Below are 22490 nucleotides of genomic sequence, written 5' to 3' on the forward strand. Positions count from 1 at the left end.
TAATTAATATTTGCAACTATTTCTGCCATATGCAAGAGTTGTGTGTATAGTACCCCAAGCCCAAGTAAGGAAACCATACACAGTTTCACAATCTCAAGCGACTAATGCACTGCCAATGGAAGTCCCTAAGCAGATATATTGTTAGCTAGCAGTACCTTGGGTGAGACACACAATGCCACCATGTGATCTCTAGATGTATGAGCTTGTTTGAACCAAGGAGTGGAGGTGTTACCACCATCTTGAGTATCAAGCTGATCTAGACTTGTCCTCTGTTGAAGGAGTCACGACCAAAGTTGGCTTGAACTGAAAATCCTCTAGGTAAAGTCGCAACAATCGATGTAAATTTGCTAAGTCATCTCTCTCCATCCACTTCAAAATTTTGCATCAATAGGTGAATAGCTCTAAACCATCACCAAATAGTAAACGAAAATCAACCTCTAGATTTCCTTTCCTTATGTGTCAATATCTCTTTTGAAACCACCATTAAGTTTTTCAACCTCAGGTTCTACCTCATCGATCATATCCTCTAACATATCTCTATGGAAATGTTCTGAATCCTCTATTGGTTTGGTTGCTTCGACTTTCAAGTCATATCATTGATATTCTCTAAAGCATGAAAGGCCCATAGTATCACATGTTCAAGTTGAGACTTGTTGAGTTTTGTATGAGGGATGGGTGATAGCACTATCCTTTAATCCTATTAGTAGCAATCCTTGTGCATTGCTCAAATGAGAGAGATTTGAAGCAAAAAGAGGTTTAAAAGAATCAACATGACTTTTTCATACGAGAGCTCTTTGCCCTTAATTTTGTTAAGCTTTTGCATTTTCAAAATGCCAAAAACCCCCTTTCGTGAATGTTCAACATAGTCAGCCCTTCATGCACCTCTTCTTTCCCAGCCTATTGCTTGACAGCCTCCAACCTTTTCTCCCCTGCTTGTTTGCTTGCCTTGTCATAGCTCCTACCCACCTCCCTAGCCATCTCCCCCGAGTTGCTACCCTCCTTAGCCACCTCTCGGGACAATTAACACCCTCCTCTCTTGGATTGCTTGTTTGCCCAACCATCACCAGTTGCATTGTGCACCATCAATGGCCTCTACTTCCCCTCCCTAGCAACATTGTTTCATGCAATGGACTCTGCCTTTTCCTCCTTATTCCTTCCCTCCTCACAAGTGACTCCACAAGACCAGTAGAGCGTAGAAAATTCAGCAACCCAAGAATCCCCATAGCAGCAAGAAGGAGAGAACTTGACTCATTTCTTCATGTTGAGGGGAAACTTAATGCAGCCCTTGCTACTCCCACGATTGATGCTATACCATAGGTTGGGTTTGATCTTGGTGAAGAGCTTGACATGAGAGGCAGAGTGGAGACCTTAAGGTGTCATCTCTGGCATGTGGATTGGTAGGTGACATACCACGGATGTATGCACTAAAAGACATGATATAGACAACTCTCATAGACATCCTTGTGACAGCTAACGAAAGTAACTTCATTACTAAAGGGGTGCTTGAGGATTAGATTTAACACACCAGAACAATCTTCAATGGCGCGTGCCACTAGCCCATTAGATGTTCGGATTGTAGTTGCTTTCTTTGATAGATGGATTGAGTTCGAGGATTATTCCGTGGTTTGAGGATTGCAATTACCTTCTTTGATAGGTGCTCGGATTGCGATTGCCTTCTTTGATAGATGGATTGAGTTTGAGGATTATTCTGTGCTTTGAGATTGCACAACTATCACAATTCATTTTACTGTGTTAGAATTTGCCAATTTTGTGTAGTGTCCAATGTAATTTGTGTAGTGTGGACACTTATTAGAGAGTTAATGTAGGTTTTGTAGACCTAGTATCTTAGGACATTAAAGAAGTGATACTAGGCTCTAGAGTAAATAAACATAACTCTAGTTAGTTGTGGAGGTGTGGTTAGGTCAACCTTAGACCTAAACCTTAGTGATACTTTCACCTATTTTTTCAGTTCAGCAAGCAAGTACTCTCTCTTGTTTAGCTCACACACCCTCTTGTTTCTCTTACCTCTATAGTTGGCAGCCTATTCTCACATATGGTATCAGAGTGTTCAATCCTTGTTGCCATTGGTCTTTGTCTCTGAGGAGGAGCAAAAAGAGGAGCTGCCATTGAAGGAGGTGGAAGTGCTGTGAGCTCTCTAGCTCAACCCTTGCTCCACCACCTTTTGGATTGCCCGAGCTAGTTTGCTGCCTCAGCCAGTGAGCTATTGCTTGTTGCAATACAGTGCCCGCTAGTCCCTGGTTTCACTGTCTAGGCTACTGAATGTTGCACCAGTTGCCATAGCTGTGGCTATGCAGACCTGCCCATAGTGCCACTTGTGCCCAATAGTGCCATGGTGAGCGTTGTCTTGTTCAAAGAGTAGAGAGAGAGAAAGGGAAAGACTCCATATCCATGAGCCTTCAGGCTCCCAAGCTCATTCCTTCATTTCCACACACTAAAACTGAAAAGCACACACACACTACAAGATAAAGTGACCTAGTGTAAATGTAGACTAGACTGACTAACTCTAGTCAGGTCACTGACTGACTACTAACCCGACTTATTTAATGTAGTCACATGTAGACAGCTGTACACACTAGCTGTCATAGATGTCGGTCATAGATGAAGACACACTGACGGTGAGCTTGATTTCTAACACTCCCCCTCAAGCTCAAAAACAAAACTCAAATCATCTGCATCACTCCAAGTAGCTATCTAAAGTGAATGAACTTATCTTTACCAAGTGATTTCGTAAAGATGTCTGCTACCTGGTCTTCAGTCTTCACATGCTCCAAGTCAATCTGATTTGCTAAAACCATTTCCCTGATGAAATGGTAGTGAACCTCAATGTGTTTTGATCTTGCATGATAAACAGGATTGCTTGCTAACATAACACTGCTCAAATTGTCACAGTACAGCTTGACTTTGTTGTCCAAGTGTACTCCCAAGTCATTCAGTAACTTCTGTAACCACTTAGCTTCACAGGCCGCTAAGGCCGCACCACGGTACTCTGCTTCCGTACTGGACAATGCAACTGTAGGCTGTTTCTTACTCTGCCAACTGATCATGCTACTACTTAATCCAAATGCATAGCCACTGGTTGACCTCCTGTCATATGTGCAACCAGCCCAGTCAGCATCAGTGTATCCCATCAAGTCAAGGGTTTTCCCATATGCATAAAACAGCCCATGATCTGTGGTACTCTTTACATATCTCAGAATTCTTCTGACTGCATCCAAGTGTGGTTTGCGAGGCTTTTGCATGAACTGGCTGATCAGCCCCACAGCATAACTCAAGTCAGGTCTAGTGATCGTGAGATAGATCAAGCTGCCTACCATCTGTCTGTACATAGTAACATTCTCAATTTCTGTCCCAACATCAATCTGCAGCTTGACATTCTGCTCCAAAGGCGTATCCATAGGCTTGCAATCAGCCATATCATATTTCTGTAACATGTCATGAGCATACTGCTTCTGTAGCAGCCATATGCCTCGAGGTGTAGAGACAACCTCAATCTCCAAAAAATATTTCAGCTCTCCAAGATCCTTGACCTTAAACTCAGTCTGTAAACATGTCTTTATTTCAGCAATCCCATTTTCATCATCTCCTGTAATGATTAAGTCATCAACATAGACAACTAGGAAAACATAGCCATTATCTGTCTTTTTCACAAATAGACTATGATCAGCATCTCGCAATCGGAAACCATGTTGCTGTAAATAACTGCTGATGCGAGCATTCCATGCTCTGGGTGCCTGTTTCAACCCATATAATGCCTTTTTCAGCCGACATACATGTGCTGGAAATTCTGGATGTACATAGCCTTCAGGCTGTTCCATGTAAACCTCTTCCTGTAATTCTCCATTGAGAAATGCATTCTTTACATCCATCTGCCATAGTTTTCAGCCTCTAGCTGCTGCCAAAGCAATCACAGTTCTAACTGTAGTCATCTTTGCTACAGGGCTGAAAGTCTCCTCATAATCAAGACCATACTGCTGCGCATACCCTTTTGCAACCAGCCTGGCTTTATATCTTTCCAATGATCCATCTGATTTACATTTTACCTTATACACCCACTTACATCCAATAGGTGTTTTGCCCTCAGGCAACTGTACCAAATCCCATGTACAATTTTCAGCCAAAGCTGAATATTCCTCATCCATAGCAGCACGCCAATTCTCATCTAAAACTGCCTCATCAAACTTACTTGGTTCTCTAAAACCTGTTACTTTCGTCATATAAGCATAATGACGGGCTGAATATCCGGTGTAAGTATACCTGTCAATAGGTCGTTTGACCCTCTCTGATCTCCTGAGCTGTGGCTCACTGTGAGCTTGCCTCTCATGAGGCGGCACATAACGGCTCTGTCTAGCACTTGGCGTCATAACAGACGGAATCCCCAATTCACTATCTAAGCTGTCACTGCTAGATGAATCATAACCTGCAGTGAGTGGACCTGTTACATCTTCAAAAACCTTTTCTTTTCCCTTATCTGTTCTCCCCCTCACTGACATATCCGTGTCAGTGGATGCAGTAGTGCGACTTCGTAATCGTCCTGTCCAAGGACTCACTGTAGATGATACATCACCTGTCTGACCAGTCATGGAAGTACTCTCTGCAGGAGTATTTTCAGCATGACTCATACTGGGTGAGCCATCAGTAAGCACTGCAACAGGAGTCCCATACCAAGATGCTAACTCATCAAATACCACATCTCTGCTTATGAGTGTCTCATGCGTAGAAGGTACATAACACTTATAAGCTTTCCGTTCCTGTGCATATCCAATAAACACACTTTTCATTGCCTTAGGATCCAATTTTTTCCTCTTCTCATCCGGTATATGCACATATGCAATGCTGCCAAATACCTTCAAGTTTGAAATATCAGGTTTATGACCATACATCCATTCATACGGAGTGACATCATGAATCGCTGCTGTAGGGGTTCGATTCGGCACATATACAGCAGTCACCACTGCTTCAGCCCAATAACCATTTGGCAGACATTTTTCATTCAGCATAGCTCTAGCTGACTCCATCAAAACCCTGTTTTTCCTCTCTGCAACACCATTTTGCTGCGGTGTATAACTGCATGTGAGTTGTCTTCTGATTCCATGTTTAGCAAGATACCTGTCAAAGTAGTTTGAGACATATTCACCTCCTCCATCTGATCTCAAACATGATATGTAACAGCCCAATTTATTTTCAGCATGTTTCTTGAAGTCTTTGAATGCATCAAACACATCATCCTTATGTTTCAAGATATAAAGCCAAGTGTACTTGCTGAAATCATCAATAAATGAGACATAATATCGTGCACCGCCAAAGGAAGCATTATGTGAAGGACCCCAGACATCAGAATGTACCAACTGTAAAGGCCTAGTGCTGTTTTTTACATGTCTCATGAAGGGAAATCGTGCCTGCTTTCCAAACTGACATGCAGGGCATACATGACCAAAATCATTATACTTGAATTTAGGTAATCCAAGTACTACTTCTTTTTGCTGCATAGATTTCAGCTTTTGTACATTGACATGTCCAATCCGCTTGTGCCAAATCTCTACATCTCGAATGGCACTCTCATCATGTGCAAACATGGCTGCTTTAAGTTCAGGAATGGTCGCTTCCAAAGTAAACATCCTGCCATCCCTTCTGCCCTTGGCAATTAGCTTGCAGCCATTTCCATACTCCTCAATGAAACATCCATCCTTGTTAAACCTCACTTGCAGATTCTGTTCTGCCATTTGACCCACAGACAACAAATTCTTTGTTATGGTCAGTACATGTAAGACATCATGCAGGCCTTTCTTCTTGCCATTAGGCATCATCAATGGAACAATCCCTTTATGCTTTATGTCATGTTGGGTATCATCCCCAGTACATACATGACCATGTGTACCTGCAACCATCTCATCAAACCACTCTCCATGCGGGGTCATGTGGTTTGACGCTCCAGAGTCAATGTACCACCTGTCATCTCTGTTCTGCCTTGATGCAGTCTTGGATACATGCTGCATGGCAAAGAGTCTATCAACCTGATCATCATGAGCACCACTGGAAGATGCATAGTGCCCATGCTGTCTGCCCTTTGCCTTCATATCTCCTTGCTTCTTGTAACAATCCTTTGCAATATGCCCATACCGGCCACAATAATGGCAGTCCTTGTCCCTGTTGGACTGATCAGACGACTGCCATGAACTAGAACCACCACCTCTACCTCGGGGTGATCTCCCCCTGCCTCTAAACCCACTAGATCCACGCTGGCCTTGTGTATTTGCACCATGCCAATTACTCTGCTGCTGCTGCTGTCCATAAGTATTACGAGTGTCACCACGACCTCGAAATGAACCACGACCTCTAGATCCTTTGCCACGCTGGCTAGAGTACAACACAGTGTCTCTACTCTGAGATGCACTAGAACCTGTATTCAAACCAAGTTTGACTTCCTCATGCAGCAATAAAGCAACTAGCTCTTCCCAGCTAGGGGGCTCTTCTCTGACAGAAATGAAAGTGTCAAAAGCTTTGTACTCTTTGCCTAAGCCATTCAAAGCAACAGCAATCATATCATCTTCTGATACACTTGAGCCAATAGTAGCAAGTTGATCAGCTATGGTCTTAATCTCCGTGGTATACGTCTGGATGCTCTTGCCATTCCTAGACATGTTGTTGAACTGCTGTTTCAACTGGATCTTTCTTGCATGTGTCATGGTTCCATAATTTTTCATCAGTATGTCCCAAGCATCATTCGGAGTCTCACATCCAGTGATTTGAATTACCATAGCATCAGATATACATAAGGAAAACCAATACAGCACCTTGCATGCTCTTTCATTCCATAGCCTGTAGGCTCTTTTCTGTTCATTTGTTGGATTGTGTGCAGGCAACTCAGGAGCAACTTCATCTCCTGTACATAAATCCCAATAACCTTTGCCAACCAGAAAGTTTTTCATTCTGAATTTCCATAATGTAAAGTTCTTATTATCCAACTTCTCTCCAACTATCTGAGTGATATTGTCAGTCCCATGTGCATTAGCCATGATGCAATAGACTATCTATCAAGTGCCTGACTCCCTGCAGTCCAATAAGTATGACTGACTAAGTTCAGTCCGTAACAGTTTATGACAGTTTTCTGCACTAAATTGCAGAAAAAAACCAGGGTATTTCAGCCCACTGACACTCCAAAACAACCCTCAAACAAGTGGTCTCAACTGTAGATATAACTGTCAATACATAAGCTATGTGTTTGCTTCAGCTTAAGCTTATGTAACCTCACTGCCAAGGTACATACATGCATTCTGAAAACTGTAAACTGTGAGTAACCAGCAGCAATTTCAAGTCCAGAACTGAGTGTGTCAACAAATTCAGTTTCAGGTTGCAGTCAACCAGAATTCAGCATACCAAGCTCCAAGCAGCTCCAAAATGTCTTTTGACCATGTCATACATTTACTTTGTAGTGGCAAGTTCAATACATGAGCATCTGAGTAGGCATAGACAACCTGTCTTCATTGACCAATGGCATAAACCTCATGAGCTGTTTGTAATTAACCAGGACAGTGTAACTGCATTTATTTCAGCTTCAAAATTCAGTTTTCAATGATGCTCATTGCTTGCTTCAATTCTCCATGCATTCAGCATGTATAGGCCAGTTCATATAGATGATGGAATCCCCAAGATGACCTGTATTGCTTCAGTAATGCACAGTACTTGTCATTGACTGTGTATGATAGTTTTCAGCCTGTCATTGATTTTCAGATCTGAGTATTCTGATCAACTGTGTATGACAGTTTTCAGCCTGTCATTGATTTTCAGATCTGAGTATTCTGAGCAACTGTGTATGACAGTTTTCAGCCTGTCATTGATTTTCAGATCTGAGTATTCTGAGCAAAAGATCTCAGTTCCAAGACATTTGATCCAATGTATACATGCTTTGACACATTCTTGTGCTCCAAAGATGCCTTCTGAGTGTAGTACAAGGCTCCTGTGTGTCAGTAATGACTGAATGCATGCTGTCCATTCATGTTTACAGCAGTTTAGAAATGATTACAGGTCTGTGTTTGTCACTCCAGCTCATAACAGAGCTCCCACACAAGCATTTACTCCTTGCACACTTCAAATGAACCTTGTCCAGGTGTCCCACTGAAGATTGACAGGTTGCTGTTCACTCAGATCAGCAGGCGCAGATTTTCAGATACAGGTTGCTGTCCATTCAGATCAGCAGGCGCAGATTTTCAGACAGAGGTTGCTGTCCATTCAGATCAGCAGGTGCAGATTTTCAGATACAAGTTGCTGTTTTTCAGGAGGCAGTCCACGATTTTCAGACACAGGTTGCAGTCCACGATTTCAGGACACAGGTTTCAGGAGGTAGTCCATGATTTTCAGACACAGGTTTCAGGAGGCAGTCCACGATTTTCAAACTCAGGAGGCAGTCCACGATTTTCAAAAGGCAGTCCACGCTGATTCCTTCCTTTGACTATGGCTTCATTTGCAAGTGTCCAGCTTCTTCCTCATTCCTTACTTCCATCTCCTTTGCACTGCAAGTTGTCATGCCCATTCTCCCACAGCCTCATGGATGAAGCTCTGATACCATGTTCAAAGAGTAGAGAGAGAGAAAGGGAAAGACTCCATATCCATGAGCCTTCAGGCTCCCAAGCTCATTCCTTCATTTCCACACACTAAAACTGAAAAGCACACACACACACTACAAGATAAAGTGACCTAGTGTAAATGTAGACTAGACTGACTAACTCTAGTCAGGTCACTGACTGACTACTAACCCGACTTATTTAATGTAGTCACATGTAGACAGCTGTACACACTAGCTGTCATAGATGAAGACACACTGACGGTGAGCTTGATTTCTAACATGTCTGTAGCTTTGCCAGTAGCACTTGCTGCTCGCACCATTCTGCCTATTGCGCCTGCCATTCTACCTATTGCGCTTGCCGTTCTGCCTACTGCCGCTTGCCAGTTTGCTTAGTCCATTGTCTTAGCCAACACCTGTCATTTTCAATGCCACCCTCAGTCCCGTCTGGTGCTACCTCAGGAGCCCAATTGCAGACTCCAAAACTGCACCTCCACCACTGGAACTCTTGGATCCATTGATACACTTTCCAAGTACCTGGAAATTTGTGGCTTTTGCCTGATTCAAGCTCCCGTTTGCACATTTCCATCAAAATTGCCAACATTGCATAATTTCTTTGATCTGGTGCAATAAATTTGAGTTTTTTCGATTTTTGGGTATGGCACACATCCAGAGGTGAAGTCCAGTTGCTGGTTGCTATTTGCGGCCATCCCGAGGCGACATCACATCGGAATCCGAAGGCTTTAAGTATAAAATTTGTTCTATTTCTTGAGATTTTGTTGAGAAAATTCGGGGATTTTGCTTGGCATGCATCCCAAGGCAGGAACAGGTGCACAACAGCATTCAATTGCTGTTTGGTTCAGATTTGTCAAGAAAATATCTGGAAATTTGGGGATTTGCTGCATTAAAGTGCTGAAATTTGTATTTGGCACACATTCCAAGGCAAGTACAGTGGTACATTCATGAATGGCTGTGTATTGTAGATTTGGTACTGTTTTGTGTAGTCTTGGCACGGATTTCGAGGCACTTGACAGTTTTGGTACTTGCATTCATATTCCGTGTTAGGATTCCGGTACTTGTGAGAGCACATTTTGCACTTCAGCTTGAAAGTGTTTGGTTACAGTTTGTGCATTTATTGCAGCAATGGCTCAGCAAGGTCACAATGACCATAGCAACATATTGGGTGTCCTCACTTAGGAGGATAAATTGGATGGCATCAACTACTCCTCTCGAGTTTTATGGTGTGCAATTTGCTTGTTGCAAAGGGTCGTTGAGATTTTGTGACTGGGATTCAGCCTGACAAGGAGGGTTTGCACCTTAGACTCCTCAAAGAGGGGCTAGAGGAGTAAGCTGCCCTTGCTGCTGCCCATATTCCTCCTATAGAAGAACAAAGGAAATGGGATGCTAAGGATGCACATGTCTTATCTTCGATTGCTCTTTCAGCGAAGAGGGTAATTATACCTCACATCTAGTCATTTAAGACCTCAAAGGTAGTTTAATGATGAGATGATCAACATCACCCTAAATTCTCTTTGAGAGTCTTTTCTTGGGTTTCACACTTCGCTGAATCATTCCTTGGAGGGAAGGGGGGGGGGGACAACAGCTCTTCACATCCGTTAGGCCACCTTTTTGGATGAGGGGGAGGTCCTATGCCTTCTAGGAGGGAGGGAGCGGTAGAGGAGACGACCCGCTAGACAGAGGAGATAGAGGTAGAGATATGGAGAGACAAGGACATGATCAATAGTTTGAGAGACGATGGAGAGTTGTTAGAGATCCGAGGCTTGCTACATTTAGGGATGCGATTATGCCACCTAAGTGATTGTGCTAGATCCCCTCTCTCCTAGCCTAGAGGGTGATATAGAGGTAGCTTGCTCAGTCACTTGTTGTGTCACCAGCATCTCTAGCATGTGGAGCGACAACATTGTCCGTGTATGATTGAGCAGCCAATTCATGCCCCCACTGAGCCTCTCCAGGCAATGATGGATGGGCTTGGGCCATTGGAGGCAGCCCTAGTAGATGAGGTGGCCTCCCCTAAGCAGTTAGTATTGAGGCTTCCTACACCAAGTAGGAGGGGGAGATTTCTCTCATGGAAAGGGGTTGATTTGACTCACAAATAATGGCTACCCATTAGAGGGAGGGATGGAGCTAGGATGAGCTTGGCACAAATTTTGATGATTCCCTCACTCCATTGAGCTCCACACTCTTCATAAGGCTATAGAGATTGCGCTATGAGACATGATAGAGTATACATGAGATGGTAGAAGGGGTAAGTGCGTGCCATGGAGCCATGTTGGTTTGAGAGACTTAGACATTCTTCACAAGGATCTTTCATGGTATGGGCTGATAAATATCCGAAAATGTATGAAAACCTAGAAATACATAAGGTCATGGTTGCATAAGTCATTTGAATGGATTTATCTACCTATGAATGCACATATGAATGGCAAATCAAGCTACAAAACATATCAAGTTCCAAGCTTGATGAAAAGCTTGGAACTTTGGTGGAGGTAGGGCCTTTATAAAGAGATCTGTCAAGTGGTCTTTGTTGAGCTAAAATATGCATTACTTGCTGATTAGCCTCTTAAACAGCCCCAAAACACACTAAAAATGCTCTTTTAGAGTAAAACCCTAAAACGGGGAGTGGTTCGAGAGAGCTCAGTGGAAACCCTAAAACAGGGAGCGGTCCGAGAGAGTTTAGTGGAAATTCTAATTTTTGGGGCGCCCTTCCACATCTATAAATAGACAGGTTGCCCCCATTCAGCCATCATCCTTGTTTGCAGGTTACACCAGCCCACACACCCTCTGTTGCTGTTGGTGCCTAATTTCCAGCCTGCAGCCCACCTCCATCTGCTATCTAGCCATCATCGATTGCAGCCACATTTTCTTCGGCCTGTCCATTGCTGTAGGCGACAGCTCTCAGCTGCTGGCGACTGCTCCAGACTGTCCCAAACCGCTGTTTAGCCTGCTGTCCATCATCTCCAGGGTCAGCCAGCTTGCGTTTTCAGCATTGCAAGCCTTGACACTCTCAGACACTGTTTCAGCCTGTTGTTTACAATAGACTGTGCACAGTTTCTAGCCTCCGATCGGTGGTACACTGCTGCGTTTACCAGTTTCCAGCCTTCAGACTGCTGTGTTTTGGTGACCAGCCTGTTGCCATTCACTATTCAGCACTCCAACACTCCGACTGGCGGTCATAGACTTGGGATTCGTCTTCGGCGGATGTCACACTCCGACATTGCTCTGCCCTTGAGTACACTGTACACTCTTACATTCATTTACAGCATTCATTCACTTCAGAGTTGTGTTCTCTCTCTCCCTTCTTCTGTTTGTGTTTAAGTTTTTGTCTTTGAGTTTTAAGTTTTGTGTTTAGGGTTTGAGTTTTGCATTTAGGGTTTGAGTTTTGTCCTCTGTGTCTGTGTCCGTCTCTTTGTGTTTCTGTCGTGGTCTTACATTCTATGTGTCCTCAGTGCAAACCCTAGCAGTTTCCTTCACATGGTATCAGAGCCAGTGCTCTTGTAAAGAGTATCGTGCAGATATTGTGGAGAGCTAGTCTTTGTGCGAGGCACACAATACAACTTGTAACCGAATCACAATGTCGCAGATACCTTCTTCTCCAGTTCCTATGATTTCTTATTAGGCTTCTCCATCATTGGAGGCCCCGAGACGGCATTATGGACTCGGTGAGGAGGACGACACTCCTGTGAGAGTGCGCAACGGAAGAAGAACACGAACACAGAGGAGGAGAGAGAGACAGCAGAAAATGAAGGAAGAAAATCTGCACTGACTGAAATGAATGCTGAATACACAACTGTGGACTGATCAGCCCTTGCATGCAGCCCAAAGCGTCAGTGAGGGCACCAGATCAGGCTGATGATGACGGCAGCACCGAAGACGGAGGAAGATGACGGAATCGGAGTGTGCACCTGCCAAAGAAGGAGGGAAGATGATAATACAACTGACTGCCAAGTGGGAAATGGCTATAAATAGCCAAAAAACCCAAAAATTGGCCGACCTGAATTTTGAGGCCATAAATATGTCCGACCAGCATTTAATGCTGATTCGACCAGCATTTAATGCTGGTAAAAATGCCAGGAATGCTGAGAAAAATCCCGGAAAGGGTGGACAATGTCCGGCAGGTGAGGCAGGCTGAAGAATGCAGAAACTGCCCCGGGAATGCACATAAAATCCCGACTGGAGGAGAAAATGCACTGAAATGCAATAAACTGAGTGCTCTAGAATGAGCTACCTCCTCCGTAAAAACAAGTGATAGACAAGTCAGAGCTCCTAAAGTCCTCATCTGACTCAGACTGAGGCTCACAAGCAGGAGATGACAAGGCATGACAAACATGATTGCTAACATCCCCTCTCAGATCCTGGATGTGGCGGAAGGCCAAGGGAGAAACAGATCTTGGGGTGGCAAGAGGAATGCCAAGGTCGATGAAGTCCGTCGATGTAGACTGCCGCTGAAGGAGCTCCTCACGATCCTGGGAATCCCCCTCTAAAACACTAGGGGCCAGGGAATCCACAGCCGCATCACTGAGATCGTCCCCCTCTGAAAGGGATGGGGGGTAGGAGGGAACCACCGGAGGAGAAGGTGGGGGATGGGAAGAAACCTGTGGAATAGAAGGTGCACAAGCGGGAACGGGTGTAGCAATAGACTGCCTCGGAGGACCCTGCATCAAAGAAGGGGAATGGAGCCTGTAAAGCCCGCTCTCCTGCCAACCTGTAGATAAGACAGCTCCTGTAAAAGAATCCTCAATAACAACGGCATGCTCGGTGAAGATCACTCGTGTGCCAAGCCTCGTAAGGCCATAAACTGAGAGGAGGGGAAGGCCCAAATCCGGAACATGTAGGGCTTGGGAAAAGGAGCTCGAAGGTCGGTCGGTAAACAAAGGCAATGTGCCAACACCACTAATAGGCACAGATAAAATGTCACCAACAGTGACTGAACCCTCGCATGGACGGAGATTCCGTAACAAATCACCTCGGGGAGTCATATGACTCGAAGCACCACTGTCCACTAACCAAGGCTGCGCAGAAGACACTGTAGCCACGGAAGAAGGATCCTCCTCCAAAGCATGGATATGAAGGAACACTGACTCATGGGTAACAGCTGGTGTAGAGGTAGAAGAAGGCTCCGATGTAGATCTACCCTTCGCTCCCGGACGAAGGTGAGGGTACTTCTTCCAGCATTTCTCCTCGGGATGTGTCCCTTTCCCACAGTGTGGGCACTTGGGTCTCTCTGAATCTGAGTCAGAGCCTGAAGAACTGTCCTTCTTCGTAGCCTTTGACTTCTTCTTCTTCTTCTTCTGTCCTCCCGAACTTGCAACAAAGGCTCTAGTGGAGTCGGATCCACTAGCACTGACCTCTCTGAGTCGCTCGTCATGCTCCAAGACAAGCGGGGATAGCTCCTCCCATAGAAGCTTCTCACGGGTCCTCGATGTAAGAAGGCTGGTGTAGAAGACATCAAACCGAGGCGATGGCAGCTGAGTCAAAAGAATCATAGCCATGTCTTCAGAAGATATCGTCCGACCGAGGGATGCAAGCTCATCCCTCATATCCTGTAATCTGTTGATGTGGTCCTTCATGGAAGGACTATCATCAATAGCGAGCATCCGCAACTTCTTTTAGAGAGATATCCGGTGGGCAAACGTCTTCTGTTGATAGAGAGACGCATGCTTTCTCCACACATCTGCTGCAGTCTTCAACCTGTGAACATGAACAAGGACAGAATCCTGCAAACTCAGAAAGAGGAAAGATCTGGCTCTAGAATTAAGCCGATCCCATAAGGCTGCACGATCCATAGATGTCCCATCTGCGGGATCCACCTTAGGCCGGGGAATAGGAACATAAACAAGCTCCCAAAGATCGAAGGAGTCCAAGATACACTCCACCTTGCAGGACCATAGAGAAAAGTTGGAGCCATCCAACCGGTCCTCTTTGGGCAGCTAAGGAAGTACAGCTACCTGTACAGGGGGTACCAAAGGCTGCATCTTCGGCCCACTGGAAGAGGATCGCCGAGATACATGAATAGAAGGGGGACGGGAAAGAGGAATAGACTCCGGACGACGGTCCTCGTGATAGAAATCACGCCTCCGTTTAGACGAGTGTTGGTCATCTGAGTTATCAAAGCCTGTAAACTGATGAGAAGACATCTTCCAATCTGCAAAACACCAAACACCAAAGAAAACTGTGCCGAAGCCGAAGTAGGACCAACAGTCTGGTCACCAACCACCAAAACACAGGCTGTAATAGCCTACAAACACCTGGAGCTGCAAAACACAAAGGTAGCTGATGAAGATCACCAGAACAGAAGCCGCCAGCACCAAAACGCAGCCTGGGAGTGGGTCGCCAGCAGGAGATGAGCCGCCAGGAGTGGAAACGATCACCAGATCAGGAAAACGCAGCTTGATGATGTGTCGCCCAATTGAAGGAGGGGCCACCTGATGGTAAATGCAAGCAGGAGGGGTCGTTTGATGACGTGGCAGCCTCGGGAGTAGTCGTTTGCAGCAAACGCAAGAAGAATGGCCACCTGGAGGGGCCGCCTGGGCAGTTGGAGATGAGGCGACAGCAGCAGAAGAGGGGTGAGGTATCTCTCCATAAGGTTAGGTCCTCCGTGCTCTCAGTCAGGCGATGATACCATGTGAAAGTGCGCAACGGAAGAAGAATACGAACACAGAGGAGGAGAGAGAGACAGCAGAAAATGAAGGAAGAAAATCTGCACTGACTGAAATGAATGCTGAATACACAACTGTGGACTGATCAGCCCCTGCACGCAGCCCAAAGCGTCAGTGAGGGCACCAGATCACGCTGATGATGACGGCAGCACTGAAGACGGAGGAAGATGACGGAATCGGAGTGTGCACTTGCCAAAGAAGGAGGGAAGATGATAATACAACTGACTGCCAAGTGGGAAATGGCTATAAATAGCCAAAAAACCCAAAAACTGGCCGACCTGAAATTTGAGGCCATAAATATGTCCGACCAGCATTTAATGCTGGTAAAAATGCCAGGAATGCTGAGAAAAATCCCGGAAAGGGTGGACAATGTCCGGCAGGTGAGGCAGGCTGAAGAATGCAGAAACTGCCCCGGGAAATGCACATAAAATCCCGACTGGAGGAGAAAATGCACTGAAATGCAATAAACTGAGTGATCTAGAATGAGCTACCTCCTCCGTCAAAACAAGTGATAGACAAGTCAGAGCTCCTAAAGTCCTCATCTGACTCAGACTGAGGCTCACAGGCAGGAGATGACAAGGCATGACAAACATGACTGCTAACAACTCCACCTTCACCAGATTTCACTAACATGACAGAGGACTTTGAGGAGTACTATCGCAACAAGTATGGTGATGTTTACACCCCTCCTATCAGTTTTGCTACCACATCCGGACCGGTTGGTAAGACAGGCCACTTCTCCGATCATGGAGGACATACAGCATTTGGAATGCCTGGCGATCCATCTTCCTCATCTCAGCTAGGTCCAATGTCAGGTTTGTACAATTCTTTTGTGTTGCATGAATCAAAACCCTTATGTGCTTCTTCTTTTGAGGTACAGGATCTGGATGGCTTTGTGTATGTAAACTTCAATAGAGGGGGCTCACGAAGCATACGAAATTTAGGTACATCTACAACTTCTGTTTCATTTGAGCATATCACACACACTTCTCACTTCCCTCCTATCCCACCCTCTTCTATATCACACCTCTCATCATCTTTCCAAAACCTTGGATTACACTCCACATCTGCATCACACATCCTAGGGGTTGGATCTTCCATCTCCGCTCCTAGCACCTTTTCCTTCTCCACCCCATTCTCTACCTCTTTGCACCATGGTTATTTCGTTAGGGGAAATGTCACCCTTTAACACAGTGCGTCTCACCTTTCAGCACATGAGCACATCCATAACTCTTGGGACGATTGTGATGGGTATCCCTCTCAGTGTAGGGCTAACTTGCAGATTGCTTTGGTTCTCCCTGGGCTAGAGACGTGGGGATGTGCACCGTTCCTTTCATGGTTTCATCATCCTAGGAGTGCTTGCTTTTCTTCCAGCATGGCGGTTTTCCCTCCCGAGGCGGATTGTGTAGCATCTCTCTCGATGCTATCATGGTGGTGACTTCTACCTTGCTCTTCTAGCGGGGTGCTTCATCCACTTCATCTTTTGTCATTCCTTATGGTTCTTGACACCATATAAAGACCGGCATCAGGCTCCTCTTCCTTTTTCGGCATCTACATCCAGGTTGAGAGGGGGTTCCTACCCTTCTTGGTATTCTACAGGCTTCGGCACTTTGTCTTTGACATCGGCTTGTTCCCCTTGTTGTACCTTACCCTTTGTATTGCATGATTACATCATCCTTGTACTAGGGCACTTGGGCAAGCGAACAACTTTCCCATGAGAGACATTGTCCAAGTGGCACCTGCTGTATGAGCATTCTTCAGCATGTAGCATACTTTGCATCTCATTGTGCAAAGCACCGCTTGTGCGGATCCTAAGCTGTTTTCAATGGTAGTTGTTTGCTCTGCCCTGACACTCTTACATTCATTTACAGCATTCATTCACTTCAGAGTTGTGTGCTCTCTCTCTCCCTTCTTTTGTTTGTGTTTGAAATTTGAGTTTTGTGTTTAGGGTTTGAGTTTTGCCCTCTGTGTTTGTGTGTATCTCTTTGTGTTTCTGTCTGGTCATACACTCTATGTCTCCTCAGTGCAAACCCTAGCAGTTTCCTTCATAGTCTTTAGTATGCTTTGTGTGGGCATGGAATATTGGATTCAATGCAATGGCCAAAGCACTTTGGCTTTGAGTGTAAAGGAGTGTGGCATGTTAGCCTGCCCTTGAAGTTTAATTGTGTCACTTACATGGGAACTAGATGTTGGTCAAATGGCCTTTGATTGCCAGCATTTTTGCTTTGTACATTTTGGAGTGTGCAATGCAGTTATGCCATGTATCTGCAAGACATTTCTATTGGAGAGTCTCTAGAGGATTTGGACGTCCACACTCTCCATGGGAGATGGGAAAAGTTATAGGGTGTATTGAGCACACAAGGAGGAGTGATAATTTGCTTAGCATTTGAGATGCATGCATCTTCTTGCATGTAGAGTGGCACATGATTTGACATTACAGACAGCCTGAGTGGCTGGCCCTCCAATCCTTGTATTAGAATTTTTGGTTTCGAAGAAGTCTTTTATAGGAGCTTGAGTATATGTATGTTACTTGGGGATTTTATGTCTGAGGTGTTGTATTAGATTTTCTTTTCTCTGAAAGAGAAAATTGCAACCTACCCATCCACAGCTTGTTGATTCTTGTAAAGTTCGACAAACAGATTATCAGTTAGTTGAGAGTTTGTTTCTAATACCTAAAACATTTTAGACTATCTGCAAATGGGTCAATGTCTAATCATGTAGAATGTGTAACCAGAAAAGCAGTAAAATCTATGCATTTTCTGAGTAACTTGCTAAAATCATGCACTTCTCAATTGGTGCTGGAGACTATATTCAGTTTGTTGTTTAACAATCTAGTGCTTGTTTATCTGAATATTCTGTGCAAGGGATCTGTTTTTGAACTACTTTGGCATGATAATCATCTTTCTCACTTTGGGATGATAATCATCTTTCTCATTTGAAGTTTAAAACTAACCAGAGTGAGTTTCTTTTGTCATTGAAAATATAGGTCAACATTCACAATGGTGTTCCACAAGCAATTGCTCGAATGAGGCGTGGAGCTTCTTTCCTTTTGTTTGATGGCGCCGATGGGATTGGACACACCCCTTATCAGACTTCATCAGCTACATACTCAATGCAGGAGTATGATTGCCAAATCCTTGATTTGATTCGTTCATGGACAAAGAGCCAACCTGTAACTATAGGTGAATAAGTAAACTGAATCTGGATATTTGTACTGAAGTTTCAGAGATCTGGGTGGAGCATTCCTGGAAGGAACTTGTATATGGAAAGCAAGATTATCATTGAAGTGAATTTTTTAAATCTATTGGAAGGAAGTTAACGAATTTGTAAAGCAATTTGTTGTAAGCAGTCAAGGATCTAGTGAAAAGGTGGAAGGTGGTTGCACAAGTGACCTCAAGGTTATGAGCCTTGTGAGCTACCAAGCTGCTCTACCTGGCGCGGCTAACCCCACTTTCAATGTAATTGCTATACCATTTTTTTCAATAATTACATTGGACATCAGTAATTCCTTATTCAAATACTAAATAGAGAAGGGGACTAAGGGCTTGTTGAATTACCTCAGGGATTTCCTCTGTATCAAGTGTAAAGAGGGATCACCCTTTATTCACCAACTTGGTTTTTTAAAACCAGGTAACAAACAAGCATGTGCCATTTCATGCAATATGTGTATGGATAAACCAAAATATCGATAATTTGATCTAGGTTATTTTGTTAGCGATCATTGATTAGGTAAGTGACAATCCATACCCACAGCTGACCCACTTTGGACAAAAGAACACTATATCCAAACAATGTAGTGCTCATGCAAGTGGTCATCTGTGAAAACCAACAGTTCTCACCCTCTGCCCTAGCTCTCTAGATGAACTCAGTGCCAATCTAGAGTATTTGTGGCATGAGAGCTCCCATAATCTATGCCAAAAGTTCACTGCCATGAAGAGTGCCTCCGTGATCATATGTGCTGCCCCTAGCTCTGCTTTGACAATGGGATGAGGGGTGGAGGGCGTGATCTTTTGTGAAAACCAAGAGTTCTCACCCTCTGCCCTAGCTCTCTAGATGAACTCAGTGCCAATCTAGAGTATTTGTGGCATGAGAGCTCCCATAATCTATTCCAAAAGTTCACTGCCTCGAAGAGTGCCTCCGTGATCATATGTGCTGCCCCTAGCTCTGCTTTGACAATGGGGTGAGGGGTGGAGGGCCTACTCCTAATCATGCATGCTATCATCATGATCAATGGCCTTTCCATGCTATCTTGGTGATCATAATAATCTCTCTACGTTCTGGTATGATTAGTTGAGGCTGCAGCTCCGTAGCTCTCCTCCATATAGTAAGTGTAGGGGTGACTAGGGTGTCAAATGACCATAGTTTGGTGCGAGACATCTGGAATTGTATGTGAGCACATTGACTCTCGAGTGCCCCTATTGTTGCATAGGTTCATGCTAGATGGGTCTCTGACGACCCTAGAGAGAGACAGAGAGAGAGAGAGATTAACGTCTTCTAAATCGGCCTATGAGACAAAATCATGTACAATGTCGATTGTCACTAGAGATCAAAATGTGATGTGCCGGAAGTGATATACTTTAAAAGAAGCCAAGGTGGTATACAAGACCAAATAGTGCTCATATAGGGGTACGATGGGAGGATGAGATACTACATGTCTAGCTATGTGGTTGAACGAGACTCGTATATCTAGTTCCACCCAGTGAGGATCAGTGGGGGTAGAGTATGTCATACATCCTGGATGAAATAGTATGAGGGTAGCATCTGGGTTAGGTCCTCAACTTTGTCAACTGCTGCTCATGTCATTGGCGGATCTCCTTCATCACTCTTTGATGTAGTATTTGTGTCTAGTACCCTTGAATTCATGGACGGAGTGCTGCTTTGATCTTCTCAGCTCTTTGGACTCACCCCTCCCTATGTGGGTGCAATATGGGTGGTCATTGTCTCGAAGAAACTGGTAAGATATGACTGACAGCCCTGTCTTTGTGTAGTGCCAGCTTGTAGTAGTGATGTGTGGAGCCTTTGAATCTCGACCAGGAACTGGCCCAAGTGGCCCAAGTGGCGTTGGTGTGGGGACTTCATGACTAGTCTGAGCAAGGTATCTCCCCTAAACAACGTGGGGTATCTAGCTCGGATTGTGCTATAGGCTTTGCATTTGTAGACGTAGTGCTCCTAGCTCTCTACCTCCTCCTGACATAATTTGCAAATCCGCTCACTCCTGGGATGTGGGCTTCTTGGTCTCGAGCTAGTGAGAGGATACCCTAAGCTCGTCAATGGCTACCTGCCTCTCATGTGGCATGCATACATCTAGGTATCCAAGTCTCTCAATGAAGCCATCCATGTTACTCTTCATGAAGTGGTCTTTGTAGTAATACATCTTCGAGGGGAGGGGTTGCTTGGGTGATAGCCACGTGTGTTGTATTATGTACAACTTGTAGAGGTCTTGTTGCGTGACCAAGTTTCTCTTTGTGTGGGAGAGGTGTATGAAAGGGGAGTTATGATTATACTGAAAGGGGCAGAGATGGTCCATGTTGATCCCATATCCTGTAAGCCACTGCTTGACATGTGCATACCATGAAGTTTCCTATCATGCTTGAGCTAGTTGCCTAGTGGCCTCAAAGGCCCTCCTAGGTAGTTTATCTAGATGCATGTCACATACTTTGTGTACGAATGTGATGGTCTGAAAGAGAGCCTCCATCATCATGGTGGGCACAACGAACTTGGCTCTAATAATCTCATGTGGTACTGATGGTTTGTTGCGGATCATCTTTGGGAGCATAATGATTTGTGGCTGCTCGATTTGTCTCCATAGGTATGTAGCTAGGCTAGGGGTTCAAATAGGTGCACCATACATCATGGCTAGTGTGACTAGTGTGTCAAATAGCCATCTCCATGTGCGAGGTTTGTGGAAGTTTCTGGTGGCACTGTCTCTCCATCATGGCCAATGCTGCGTATCCTCGTGCCAGTCGGTCTCTGGTTGCTTGTGCCATGGTGAATCTCTTGGTAGATTTAGTGATCCCTAAGTAGACATATGAGTCGAGAACCTCCACCTGTTTGGCGCTTGGAGTGAAGATTGATCTCCTCCTCATTGGGGTTGATGTATGGAAGATCAAGATCTTGGTTTTCCCAAGGTTAATCGTCAATCCGCGTTGTGTGTAGAAGTCTGAAGAGCGTGGAGATGTTGCTGTAGACCTTCGTGTGATTTAGAAACCAGAACAATGTCGTGAGCATAAAGCATATTGGAGACAAGTATACCTGCTATCTCCACGCCATTGCCGCCGTCTCGTGTGATGTGATCTATCTTGTCGATGTAGAGACCAAAGAGTGTGGGGGAGAGAGGACACCCTTGCTTTACTCCAATGGTGCTGGAGATCATGTCTGAAAGTCCTCGTGGGCATCTCACTTGGCTCACCACCCTCTCATATGGTGCATAGATGCCCGCAATCATGTTTGATGGGATCCCTAGTGTTTGCAGCCTCTGTAGTAGTCTATCTAATGGAACTATACCAAAGGCTTTTCGGAAATCCACAAAGCAGCAATAAAGCCTCTTTTCACGTGCTCAATCATACTCCTCAAGGTGAAGATGTGGTTGAGTGTAGAGAACCCTTGTTGGAAACTAGCTTGTCCTATTGCTCACAGTCTTTCTCTCTGTGCATATGCACTGAGTTCTGCCTCTAGTATTGCTCCATATATCTTTACGAATGTGTGGCCCACCATGATGGTATTGTAGTTACTTGGATCTAGGGAGTGTCGAGACTTGTGCATGGGCGCGATGGTATGCATGGTTTACTCCTTTGGAAAGCCCTCTGCTAGAGCCCTATTGAACAAAAAGGCAAGGAGAGGAGCCAAAATGTCCACTGCATAAATGAAGTGCTCATCTTGTGTGCCTGTGTGGTCCATCAATCGTCCATGCTGTTGATGCTCGATTGCTCTTCTCACCATATCATGTGTAGAGAGAGAGAGAGAGAGAGAGAGAGAGAGAGAGAGAGAGAGAGAGAAGCGATGGCGGACGTGGCTCTCCCTTGACCTGGTGACGTGCTTCTTGCCCTATGCGCTGTGGGAGATCTCCCTCAGACCAGCGTGGGTTTCGTCCTGCCCCTGACGTCGACATCGAGCCCTGCCTTCAACATCTCGTTTTGTTGACCTACCTGTTGACTGTTTGCGCCCCCATCCCCGTTGACTACTGGACCTGCGCCGTCGCCTGTTCGCCTGTTCGTTGACTACTGGACCAGGATTCA

At 45.0% G+C, this 22490-nt stretch overlaps 1 protein-coding gene and 1 pseudogene across 3 annotated transcripts in view; one reads left to right on the forward strand and one right to left on the reverse strand.

The window, feature by feature from the left end:
• The window catches only part of LOC148027557 (protection of telomeres protein 1a-like), a 187800-nt gene that overhangs the window by 35874 nt on the left and 129436 nt on the right, over nt 1-22490 (forward strand). For all 3 annotated transcript variants that reach the window (XM_087689290.1, XM_087689291.1, XM_087689292.1), the window contains exon 3: nt 18242-18437. In XM_087689290.1, coding sequence (XP_087545416.1) covers nt 18242-18437 — 196 coding nt within the window. The remainder of the gene's footprint in view (nt 1-18241; nt 18438-22490) is intronic.
• Nucleotides 20167-21700, reverse strand: LOC148027558 (uncharacterized; annotated as a pseudogene).

Source organism: Lygodium microphyllum, chromosome 12 (assembly GCF_053477565.2).
Source record: "Lygodium microphyllum isolate KBCC chromosome 12, Lygodium_microphyllum_v1.1.10, whole genome shotgun sequence".
NCBI lineage: Eukaryota > Viridiplantae > Streptophyta > Polypodiopsida > Schizaeales > Lygodiaceae > Lygodium > Lygodium microphyllum.